Consider the following 12633-nt stretch of genomic DNA (forward strand, 5'->3'; position numbering starts at 1 on the left):
CTTACCCCAATACCCAATTGGACTTGTATTGTAGCTGCAATCTCTTCGTTCAATGCATAAATCACAGTATGTGACTAATCAATGATGCATAGATTCTAGTACATGACTAACACACCAACTTGAGGAAGACCGTTGGCTGCAAATTTTTTCAGTTCATCAACAATGAAGATCAGAAACCTCCTTAGTTGCAAAACCCTTGGCATAACGATGCAGTAGATTCTACAAAGAGAATAATGAGCTAGAGCAATTTTCACCTCCGGTCACAATATGCATGTATATTCCTTTGCATCCCCATCATGACGGCTTTTAAAATAATCCATATATATGTCTAGGGTTGTGAGAAAAGAAACCCTACACATGTACAAATACTTAAGGATATGTGTGTAACCAGATTTGAAAAGTCTGATTTTGTAATTCTCGACAGATACAGCTTCTGTCGAGCTTCTATCAAGCTTCAACATTAAATCTCGATAGAAGTCTTTCTGTCGAGCTTTAATGAACAACACTTCATTCAATTGTTTCTTGGTCAGACTTGCATGGCTTCAATAATTAACTTGATTTAGTAATTCTCGATAGATATAGCTTGTGCTAAGCTTCTGTCGAGCTTCAACATTAAATCTTGATAGCATAGTTTTGAAAACCGGACCAAACAGGTCAGTCCAACCGGTTCAACCAGGAACCGGCCTTCAATCCAGTTCAGTTATGTCATAAAACTGGAAATAGACTAAAAAAAATCTAAATAGGATAAATTGGCCGGTTCAACAGGAGAACTGGGAACCGGCACGGTCGAACTGGTTACTAACCGGTTTGTCTTTTCTCACCTAAAACTACGTCGTTTAAGAGGAGAAGTCCTAAAAACTAACCCTAATAGCTAACACTCTCTTCTGAACTCACTTCTCTCACTCTCAATGTTCTCACTTCTCACTTCTCTCGAGTCTCACGCCTCTTAACTCTCAAGACTCACTGTCAAGCGGCCTCACCGTCTCACACTCTCACCCACTCTGAGTCACTCGGAACGCCTCTCTGCTTCATCCAGTCTGCCTCGCCTTCTCATGCCTCTCTGCCCGCTCACTCTCTCTGCCTCCACGCACGCCGCCACGCCCACGATCACGCCTTCAAGCATAATGGCGCCACGCCCACAATCTTCTCTTCGCTCGATCAAGGTATGGTTCAATTTCATTTTTCATTTTTCCCTTTCTTTTTTCATTTCAATTCCCCTTTCTTTTCTTTTTTCACTTCAATTTCTCATTTCCATGCTTCAATTCTCGTTTGCAGAGAAATTTCTGGACCTTAGAGACAAATGTTGCAATTTACTAAGTATGCTTGTGATCGTGGACCTCTGAAGTGCTGGATTATATTATTATTTTTTCCTTCTCGTTCTTGCCCTTTGAAGTGCTCTGCTCTTTGTTTCTTGGCTTCATCAGGTAACATTCTTTTCTTTTCTTTTGATTTTGATTTTGATCATTTTCTTTTATCGGTTTTGGTTTTTTTTTTTTTTTTTTTTTTTTTTTCATATCTCTCAGCTTCATCTCAGATTCTCCATTCATGTTCTTGGCTTCATCTCAGGTTCTCTATTCCGTGACTTCACTGGTAAGTGGTAAATTCTATCTTTTAATTGTTAGTTTACAGAATATGTTGTGGATTTTGTGGATGTTGTGGATTTGATTTACAAAGCATTATTATTTGTGAAATATAGTTTACAGAGTATTTTACAGAGTATGTTGTAAATTTTGTAGATGTTGTGGATTTGATTTACAGAGCATTATTATTTGTAAAATATAGTTTACAGAGTATGTTGTAAATTTTGTGGATGTAGAGTATGTTGTAAATGTTGTGGATGTTGTGGATTTGATTTACAGAGCATTATTATTTGTGAAATATAGCTTACAGAGTATGTTGTGGATTTGATTTACAGAGCCTTATTTTTTGTGAAATATTGTTTACAGAGTATTATACGATTGTTTGTGTATATTGTGTTGATGAATTTATTTATTGATAAAATGGTTGATGCCAGTCTAAAATTGTTGACGTTGAGTGAAATGGAGTCTGCCTCTGTACTATCTAATGAATATGTTTCTACAACCGGGACTAATTCTAATTCTTCATTTGTGAGAGCGAAATGTGATCCCACATGGGATCATGTAACTGAAGAGTTGAAAGATGAAAAAAGTAGTTATAGATGTATACATTGTGGGAAAAGTTATAAAGGAGGGGCATCAATAGGATGAAAAGACATCTAGCTGGAATTAAAGATGATGTGGCTGCATGTATGGGTGTACCTTATGATGTTAGGTTTCAAATGGTTGAGAATTTGAAGGAAATTGCAAAATCTAAAGAACAAACAAAAAAAGATCAAGAAGCATCTCATTATTAGCCATTAGAGGACTCGCCAGAATTTGAAGATGTCCAAGAAATTACTCCTAGAGGTAGGGGAAATAGAAGTGGTCCTAGTAGTTTTCCATCAAGATCCAATCTTGGCAAGAGAAAAGTTGGTGATATTGGTAATTACTTCGTTCCTAGAACAACACCGGGAGCTCAACTTTCTATTAAAAGTGTTCTTGCTAGCAAAGAAAAGAAGTTGAGGGTTGATATGGCTGTAGCAAGATGGATGTATGATGCTTGCATTTCAATTAATGCTATGAATTCTAGTTATTATCAACCTATGTTTAATGTTGTAGCTTCTTATGGTCCTGGATATAGAGGCCTAATTATCATGCCCTTCGAGTGCCTTTTTTGAGAGAAGCAAAAAGAGAAGTCCAATTGATTATTGATTCTCATTGTTCATATTGGGCTGACATTGGTTGTACAATAATGGCTGATGGGTGGACTGATACTAGGCATAGAACATTGATTAATTTCCTTGTCTATTGTCTTGAAGGAATTGTTTTTATATGTTCTGTTGATGCTTTTGACTTGGTTAAGGATGCTATTAATTTGAGTAACTTGTTTAAAATTGTTAATTGGGTTGGTCCTGCAAATATAGTACATTTGGTCACTGATAATGCTGCAAATTATGTGGCTGCTAGAAGAATTTTGTGTGGAAAATATAGAAATATTAGTTGGTCACCTTGTGTAGCACATTGCCTAAACCTAATTTTTAAGGTGATTGGGAAGATGGATCATGTAGCTAAACTTGCAAAGCGTGTATCCAAGATCATAGTGTTCATCTATAATCATGTGGCTTTGCAAGCTTGGTTGAGGACTAGAAAAAATTGGACGGATATAGTGCGTCCAAGGCCAACTAGGTTTGCTACTACTTTCATTGCCTTAGGGAGTCTTAAGGAATATAAGCATGACTTACAAGCATTGGTGACTAGCAAATTTTATGTTAAATCAAGATATGCAAAAGATAAGAAAGCAAAGGTAGTGGTGAAAATCATTCTTGACAATCAATTTTTGAATTATTGTCATGTAATTGTGCATATTATGTCACCATTGATTCGTTTATTACGCATTGTTGATTCTGATGAAAAACCAGCTATGGGTTATGTATATGATGGCATGTTTAGAGTAATTGATGGAATCAAAAAAAAATTCAAGGACAAGAAGAGACTATGGGAGTCTTATGTTAATATTATCAAGGATCGTTGGGATAATCAATTCTATAGAGATATTCATGCTGCTGCTTATTGGTTGAATCCTGCATTCCAATATGACTCATCTACTCTTAATAAGAGGCTAGAGACACAATCTGCTGTGACAGATATTATTGAATCAAAAGTTTTAGTTGGTCAATTGAAGTTGGTGGAGGAATTAAGGCTATTTCGAGAGCGTGAACAAACTTTTGGAACCTAACTTGTTCAAGAATTAGCCAAGACATCTCAGCCGGGTAAGATATTGTTTACTTTAGCTAATAATAAAATGAAAATACGTTTTAAAGATCATAGCTCTTTTTTATATTTTTGGGATAAGTATAGTTGTGTTTATTGATTCATTGTATCTTTGTTTTGTGTTATATATGGAACTTAGATGAGTGGTGGAAGTTGTTTGAATCTTGTGCTTTAACCTTACAAAAGTTTATAATTCGGATCCTTAGCCAAACAACTGCCTCTTCGGGATGTTAGCGGAATTGGAGTATTTTTGAACAAGTATATAACAAAAGAAGAAATAGATTGGAGCATCAACGACTTAATGATCTTGTGTATGTTCATTATAACTACCGATTGAAAGATAGGTATATATTATATAATCTCTTTGTTTCAATGTTTTTGTGGGGAAATATGAGTGATTCACTGATTTGGTCAAGTGGGTTCTTTGTGATTATGAAATATAAGTGATTTGGTTATCGATTATTCATTATGTTCATTTTATGATATAGAGTCAAAAGGAAGAAATTCAATTTTGATCCTATTGATTATGCAAGTATCGATAAAACTGAATTTTGGGTAGTGGAAGATGAGGAACCTCCATTTTTGGATCATGAGGAGATCAAGAATGCATTATATGAAGAGGGAGCCTATCCAATCGAAGAAGGGTCTTCTAGCCATGAACAAAGAGGTTAGCTCATAACAATTCTTTATCTAGTTGCATATTTTAATTAGACTATTTATGACTTATGAGAAATGATTATTAAAGTCGTTATTTCATTTATTATTCTTTGGTTTTGGAATTTGTATAGAAATGGACAATGAAGTGATTGAGGATGATGATGACATCAATTTGGAATCATTTGATGATGAAGATGATGCTCCTCTCGGATTTAGAGATAAAAATCATCCTATTCCTGTTGAAGATGAAGAAGATGAGGATGAGGATGAGGATGAGGATAATGATGCTAGTGGTGGAGCATTTGGTTCACATGATGATATTGATTTCAATTTTCTTCATAACAAATGAGGCTTGGGTCTTAAAACTTAGTAGTTGTTTGTTTGAAATTTTAAAACTTATTTGCTATTTGGATGTAATGAACTTATTTGTTATTTGCCATTTAGATGTAAATGTAATGACTAATGAACTTATTTGTTTGGTTTTTTTGAAAGTTTATTATGTTAAGGATGATTGTTTTGTAATGTTATTATGTTAAATTCTTTAAAAAGATGTTATATACTTATATACTTGTATTTTTTTAAAGGAAACGTATTTATTACTATTGGTTCGTTAGTTTTAGTATAGTAAAAAAATATTAATTATTTATATAATTTAAATAAATAATAATTAAATTATTTATGACGTCACTGGTTCAACCATCGGTTGGACCCCGGTCCGACCTTAAAACTGGTAATTAGCTCATTTTTCGGTTCTTTCACCGTACCAGTTTTTAAAACCATGCTTGATAGAAGTCTTTCTGTTGAGATTGCTGTCGAGCTTTAATGAACAACACTTTCTTCAATAGTTTCTTGGTCAGACTTGCATGCCTTCAATACTTAACTTGAACATTTGTTTCTTGAAGTACTAAACCTATCCTAGATCAACCAAATTACAAATAAAGTGCATTTTGTCAAAAGATTAGTCAATTACATAAATATGTCTCTAACAAATATAGGTGAGTTGGGTTAGGCGAATTTATTGACTCACCAACCTTAAAAACCGACCCAAATCGATAGGTTAGGTTGAATTGGATCGATTTTGGCAAATCGACGACTTGGTTGCATACCCCTAGCCTCTTATAGTAGAATAAATAAAGGGTAAAGAGTTGAAAAAGAAAATTGAAGATTTGAGTTTCCTCTAATGCGCTTGTGAATTTATGTTCTCTTATCCTTCCTTATTTGTTTGGTTACAAATCTTTGACTTCTTTTTTCATCTTTTAATTTCTTAATTGATCTTCCTATCATTTTTTCATTGGTTTTCATTAGTTTTTCTTTTTCATTAATGGTAGATAAAAAAATATTAATGTCACTAGTAGGTCTAGATGAGAACCAATAACAACTTATTGCGTAAACTTTATCATAAAATTGTTATGAAAATATTGTGTAAATAGCACAATTTTTTTTTCTAAAGAAAAATAGAACTAATTTAAAAAGTTTGGAGATACAATAAAGGACAAAGTTTAATTTAAAAACTGGTTGTAGTTTAAGGCTACAACTTTACTCAGTTAAAAAAATATTACTATATATTTTGAAAATCTAACCGTTGAATTGCATGTGTTACATGCTCTTAATACACATGCCAAATTTTGTATCAATCAGGTATTATTTACTATATGATTTATAAGCTTATATATTATGCATAATTCTTTTTTGAGGAAATCAAGTGCATATATTATGCATAATTTTAAACCACAAAAACTTGGAATTTAAAAAATTTATTAATGACATAGCTTTTGATCTTTAATTTTCTAAAAATTTTGTAACCATGAAAGATATAAGAATAAGTTGTATTCTAATGGTGGATTTATCAAAATTTACCTCTAATAAAAAGATATTACAACAAATTTTGTAGCCTAAGGCTACAACTAATTTTTTTAGCTAAACTTTATCCTGCAATAAAATGTGACAATATTTTCACAATATTATTATTTTTAGTTGTGGTCAATCCTAATCTAATATTTTATTATTTTATTTTATTTTATTTTCACATATGAAAGATTTGAGAACTTAATTGTTGTGATTATTTATTGTATTGTAATACAATTTGTAGTTTTTATTTTGTAAAATTCCTTCCATGATAGACACTTACCCCATCAAGTCACCTTTTACTTTAATTTATTTATTTTTACTTCTCCTTTTTTTTTTCTCAACGACACGTTTTGTTTCGCCCTTAGAGCATCCGCATCAACTCTTGTATACTCTTGCATAATAGTAAAATTGAGGAATTTTACAAATTTTAGCCACAAAACTGCCCATATAAGTCCTAAAATTGTGCATATTTACACATTTGCTACAGTAACCCTGCATATATACACGGTTACTGTGGATATCCATCCTATTATTTTATTAATTTCGCACCATTTTTTCTCTCTCTTCTCCGTGTGCAAAACGAACTCAGCCAGACTTCTCCTCTCCTTATCTACTTTTTCCTCAGATACACACAAACACACCCACTCAAACACATACACAAAGACAAATCAAGTCACCTTTTACTTTAATTTATTTATTTTTACTTCTCCTTTTTTTTCTCAACCACAAGTTTTGTTTCACCCTTAGAGCATCCACATCAACTCTTGTATAATCTAGCATAATAGAAAAATTGAGGAATTTTGCAAATTTTAGCCACAAAACTGCCCACATAAGTCCTAAAATTGTGCATATTTACACATTTGCTACAGTAACCCTGCATATATACATGGTTACTGTGGATGTCCATCCTATTATTTTATTAATTTCACAATTTCGCACCTTGTTTTCTCTCTCTTCTCCTTGTGCAAAACGAACTCAGTCAGACTTCACCTCTCCTTATCTGCTTTTTCCCTCAAATATACACAAACACACCCACTCAAACACATACACAAAGACAAATCAACATAGAGATACACAAACACACCCACACGGACAAACCAACACCCACAGAGAGAGAGAGAGAGAGAGAGAGAGAGAGAGAGAGAGAGAGAGAGATTGGTGTTGGTGTTTGCCACTTGTGGATCAGTGGGTTGGTGTTGGTGGCAGAGATTAGAGTTTGTGGGTTGATGGAAATGGACCTGCATGCTTGTGAATTGGTGCTGGTGGCGGAGATCGGTGCTTGTGGATCGACAGAAATGAGTTTTGATGCTTGTGGATCGATGCTGGTGGTGGAGATCAATGCTTGTGGGTTGACGGAGTTAGTGCTTGTGTCGGCAGAGATCGGTGCTTGTGGGTTTTAATTTTTGGGGTGCTTGTGGTGGAGAGCTGATCGGACTGTGAGAGAAAGAATAAGAAGAAGAAGCAGTATGTGGAGGGGAGGTGATCTGACATGTGAAAGAAAGATGAAGAAATGGTTGTGAAGGGAAGAAGAAGAAGAAGCGGAGGAGGGAGTCTAAGAGAGATAAGGTCAAAGATAAAGATAAAAAGAAAGAGATAAGTACAAAGAAAAGATAAAGAGATAGAAACAAAAGAATAATAATAAAAAAATTAAAAAGATATTATTATTTAAATAGAGTAAAATCTAAAATATATGAATTGATGTGGGTGTTTTGAAAAAATTGTAGTGTAAAATCGAAAAAGTAAGTTTTTTGTATAAAATAGTCTGAAAAATTTGGCCAGACTGATGCAATTGCTCTTACACTTATCTTCTCCCATCCACCTGCTTCTCCTTTCTCATCTTTTAAAATTTTTATGTTCTCCCATACGAAACTCTTGGCTCAACTTCCTTGTCTTCTATATTTTTTCACATCTTTCTTTTCTAACTTAGTTCATCTCTTCCTTGATTTCCCCACCATCCACCCAGTTCGTCTCCCTCAAAAAAATTTTATGTTCTCCCATATGTTCTAATGGGTTTTTTTTTGGATGTACCGATGTTGGTTGTTTTTTGATAAGATGGTTTTTTTGGATGTATTGATGTTAATTGTTTCTTGTGAGATGAGTTTTTTTTTTTTTTTTTGGATCTACTCATGTTGGTTGTTTCTTCAGGATTGTGATTTTAGTTTTTTTTTATTTTTTATTTTATTTTTATGTTGGTTGTTTCCTGAGAGAGTATTGTGATTTCAGGGGTTTTTTTTTTTTTTTTTCTCTGTAAGATATTTGGTGTTGTTTTCCTTGTAGTCATTGTAGCCCTTAAATGTGTGGGCAGTGCACACAAATTGAATAAGTATTAAATAGTTATAATAGTATTTTTTTTTCTTTTTTAAAAAGAGGTAGAGTTTGAATTTTGAATGATGTTCACGTCGGTTGTCAGTGATTTGTCACCACTTGTCAAGCACACAATACAACAAAGAGTTAAGATTAAGATAAAAAGAAACATAAAAGCCATAAGAAGAAGCGTATGGTCTAAGTAGACAAAGAAGAAGAAGCAGCAGAAGCTAAAGAGAAGATCGACCAAATAGATTGTTACAGGCAATGTGGTGGTGGCAAATGGCAGTGTTAATGACGGCAGTGACCCAAGCAAGAGCAAATTAGTAAGTTATTTAGAAAGAAGAGAGATTATTAATATTATATATATATATATATTTTTGGTTCTGTATGAAGTTTTCGGGAATCCAATTTTTATCCGGTATGACTAGAACAACCCAGTATGGTCCGGTATTCAAACCGGTACAAAACAAACACATTTTTGTACTGCCTTGGGCGCCGGTGCGAAATATTCCGACTATACTAGCCGGTATAGTACGAGATTGACTCCTTGAGTCAGCAAGGATCACTCACTAAGTTCTTAATAAAACTCTTTTTTTAAAATAATAATAATAATTTTGAGGACACGTTCATTTGAATCTTGAACATATATAATAACTTTATTCTCCACCGTACTCTTTTCTTCTTTTCTTTTTATTTTTTTTGCTTCAAGAAAGACATTATTGAAAATATAAGATTTTTTTCTCCATCATACCCTTACAAAGAAAGGAAGGGCCATGTTTTAATCCAGAACTCCTTCACCATTATGCAACACAATTAAATCACTAATCACCATGACTCACGGCTTAGAAGAAAAAAACATAATCATTTGTGTAATCAAATTTATATAAAATTCTTAACTTGCTCCAAGAATGCCTTGCCCCTAGAGGAGTCATGAAAGTCCACCCCATGACAACCTCCAACACCGAAATGACCCACCACGTGTACACCATGTTCCTCCAACAGCTTCATCAGCCCAACCTGACGATCAAACAATTGGTCCCCATCACAACCAGTCAATAAAACCTTCCATCCCAGCAACTTTATTTTCTCCAACAGCTTAGACCCACCTCCCACCGTTGGATTGCAATACTCATGATCACAGTCAACCCCAATTGGCAATGACAACTCCCACGTCAGATCAGTAACACACAGTGGCAACGTTGGATCGTTGACCAACCCCAACTCTGACTCACTCCTTTTGGTTCCACCAAAGAATGGTTGCTGCAATATCAACCCTCTGATGATCAACTTCAACGGTCCAAGATGGTCAGCTTCCACAGCCATATATAAAAAGATGGTAATTTTTATTATTATTGATATAATAAAATGCAGTTCTAACTTTTAATTCAATTATTCCACTTTTTACACATAAAACACTCCATACTGCCATAACCCCATGCCAATAATGGCCTTTTTTAATAGAGAAGATGGAAAACAATTAATAATTATGAAAATGATGTTTTATTTATGATTTAACAGCATCAAAGCCAAAACAACGATTTTCTATACATATAACAACATAGCATTAATCACATCAACAACATTACAATCGTTATTCTTTGTGCAAGACTTTTGACATGTGGACTATTCTATAAACATATATGCACAAGATAACATCGCAAACCAACACAGTGACACACACACACCACCAGTTCTTCCTAGGCAACCAATGAAGATAATATGAAATTTTTAAGGACCACATGGAGTGCCTTAGTTTTGGCAGGCTCAAACATATCTACCCCATGATAACCCCCCTCACCAAATTGGCTCACCACTGACACACCCTTTTCTCTCATCAGTTTTACCAGCTCAATTTGATGTTCAGACAGTATGTCCCCATCACAGCCCACCACCAAGACCTTCCATCCTAGCGGCTTGATCTTTTCCAGAAGTTGAGGCCCATCTCCAACCTTTGGATTGCAAAACTCGTGATCGCGGTCAGCAATTGGTAATGACAATTCCCACATTAGATCAAAAACACTTAGTGGCAAAATTGGGTCATTGTCCCTCAATTCTGGTTGAGTCCTTTGGGACCCACCAAAGAATGGTTGATGCAATATCAACCCTCTGATGACCAAAGGCTCAAGTTTATCAGTTTCCACGGATGCACGTAATCCTGCATGGTAGGCTATGTTACCACCAGCACTAACACCCATAATAAACATGTTAGATAAATCAGCATAATCTCTTAGCCAACCATCTGGGGTGGTTTTGATCCAGTGCAGCGCTTCCATAGCATCATCATAAGCCGCCGGAAGACGGTGCTCTGGGGTGAGGCGGTACTCGACGGATACGATGATGACGTGGAGGTCAATTGCCATGTTGACACAAAAATCATGGAAAATTGATGAGGCTGCACTGAAAAGGATGAACCCTCCTCCATGGAAGTAAACTATGAGAGGCAGTTTAGTGGAGGAGTTATGATCAAGTACTTCTCTGGGTAAAAATATTCTGACCCAGGTGTTGTTTGATTGGTTTAGAGGGATGTCTTTGGAGAGAACTGGAGTGGAGTGGCTAGGATCAGGTGTGGGTGGAGTGTTCGGGATTTCTCGGTGGCGTGTGATCGTGCCGTCGGCATTGAGGGCTATTTGGAGGATTTGGTAGGGATCAACGGTGGGATTTGAGGGAGCTGTTTGACTTGACATGGCGAACTCTCTAGCTTCGTGATGAGCTTTCTGCCCAACTTGTTGAGTAACTGTAATATAGTTGTGGAAGGAACTAAGGATGGAATTTGTTATGTGTATCACTTTCACTTGAGAAGATATATATATATATATATATAAAAGTTAAAGTTGTTGCATTGGTGAGTGTGAATTGGTTTACTTTAATAGTTTAATTCAGGCAATTTTGGAACACATAAAAGGCAATTGGCCGGCTGCTAGTGTTAGAAATATTGTCCATGTGAATTTTTAGAATATTCTAGATACCATTTGACTGTTCGTTGAGGGTCGGCAAATGGCTACAAAATTTGCCTTTAATGTGGTTTTAAAAATGGGACCGGATCTGTCGGTTTAGTTCAGAATCAGTCACTAATTTAGTACGATTGTCTTAGACACCCACAAATTAAGGAAAAAAAAAAAAACTGAAAATTGGAGCGGTAAAACAGTCTCTTATCTGCTAGTGTTTGATGAACTTTTTCTATTTGAATTTCACATATGTTTAAAGTATCGTTATCATATTTACTTATAAATTTTTAATTAACAAAAATAAATATATAAATTAAAATTTTTATATTTTAAAACTCACAAATTTATATATACTTTACAGTTTTTATCTCACTTTTTATTTTTTATTTTTTTTCAAATTAAAAATATTTAATTTAGGTCTACCTCGTCATTTCTTTCTCTTCGTATTAAAGACAACAGAAATATTGTCCATGTGAATTTTTAGATTATTCTAGATACCATTTGACTGTTCGTTGAGGGTCAGCAAATGGCTACAAAATTTGTCTTTAATGTGGTTTTAAAAATGGGACCGGATCTGTCGGTTCAGTTGAGAATCAGTCACTAATTTAGTACGATTGTCTTAGACACCCACAAATTAAAGGAAAAAAAAAAACTGAAAATTGGAGCGGTTAAACAGTTTCTTACCTATGTATGCTACTGTTTAAGAGACTTTTTTTTTTTTTTTTTTTTTTTAATTTCATATTTTAGATGTTTAAAGTATCATTATCATATACTAGTCTCATCACATGTGCTTTGTGTGTGAGATGAAACTTTTCTTTTTTAGTGGTCCTATTTTGTAAAAAATAAAACTGTATTTAATTATTTTATATATATATATATGGTTTTTATTTTAAAAATCTAATTTATAAGTGAATATATCAATTTAAAAATTAATAGGAGAGTGGTCTTATTTTTTAGACAATATTTTAGTGGGAGTTGGAGTTGCATTTTTACCAGATTGTCCTTTAGTTTTGTCTCTACTTAAACATAAGACTGTAGAGGCATCT

At 34.3% G+C, this 12633-nt stretch overlaps 1 protein-coding gene across 1 annotated transcript; it reads right to left on the reverse strand.

The window, feature by feature from the left end:
• Positions 1 to 9504: 9504 nt before the first annotated feature.
• LOC142612608 (carboxylesterase 1-like) lies at positions 9505 to 11450 on the reverse strand. Its single transcript, XM_075784713.1, has 2 exons — positions 10789 to 11450; positions 9505 to 9964 (listed from the first exon to the last, which is right to left on the reverse strand). The coding sequence occupies exons 1-2, from the start codon at positions 11324 to 11326 to the stop codon at positions 9522 to 9524; spliced, it is 981 nt and encodes a 326-aa protein (XP_075640828.1). The 5' UTR covers positions 11327 to 11450; the 3' UTR covers positions 9505 to 9521.
• Between the last annotated feature and the right edge of the window lie 1183 nt (positions 11451 to 12633).

Source organism: Castanea sativa, chromosome 10 (assembly GCF_040712315.1).
Source record: "Castanea sativa cultivar Marrone di Chiusa Pesio chromosome 10, ASM4071231v1".
NCBI lineage: Eukaryota > Viridiplantae > Streptophyta > Magnoliopsida > Fagales > Fagaceae > Castanea > Castanea sativa.

What these genes read in the sequence shown, in the direction of transcription:
- LOC142612608 (XM_075784713.1), bottom strand. Translation starts at nt 11,326, where the DNA reads ATGTCAAGTCAAACAGCTCCCTCAAATCCCACCGTTGATCCCTACCAA. An exon ending in CTACCATGCAGGATTACGTG is followed by an intron (nt 9,965 to 10,788) that starts CATCCGTGGAAA and finishes TCTTTTTATATA; the next exon opens with TGGCTGTGGAAGCTGACCAT.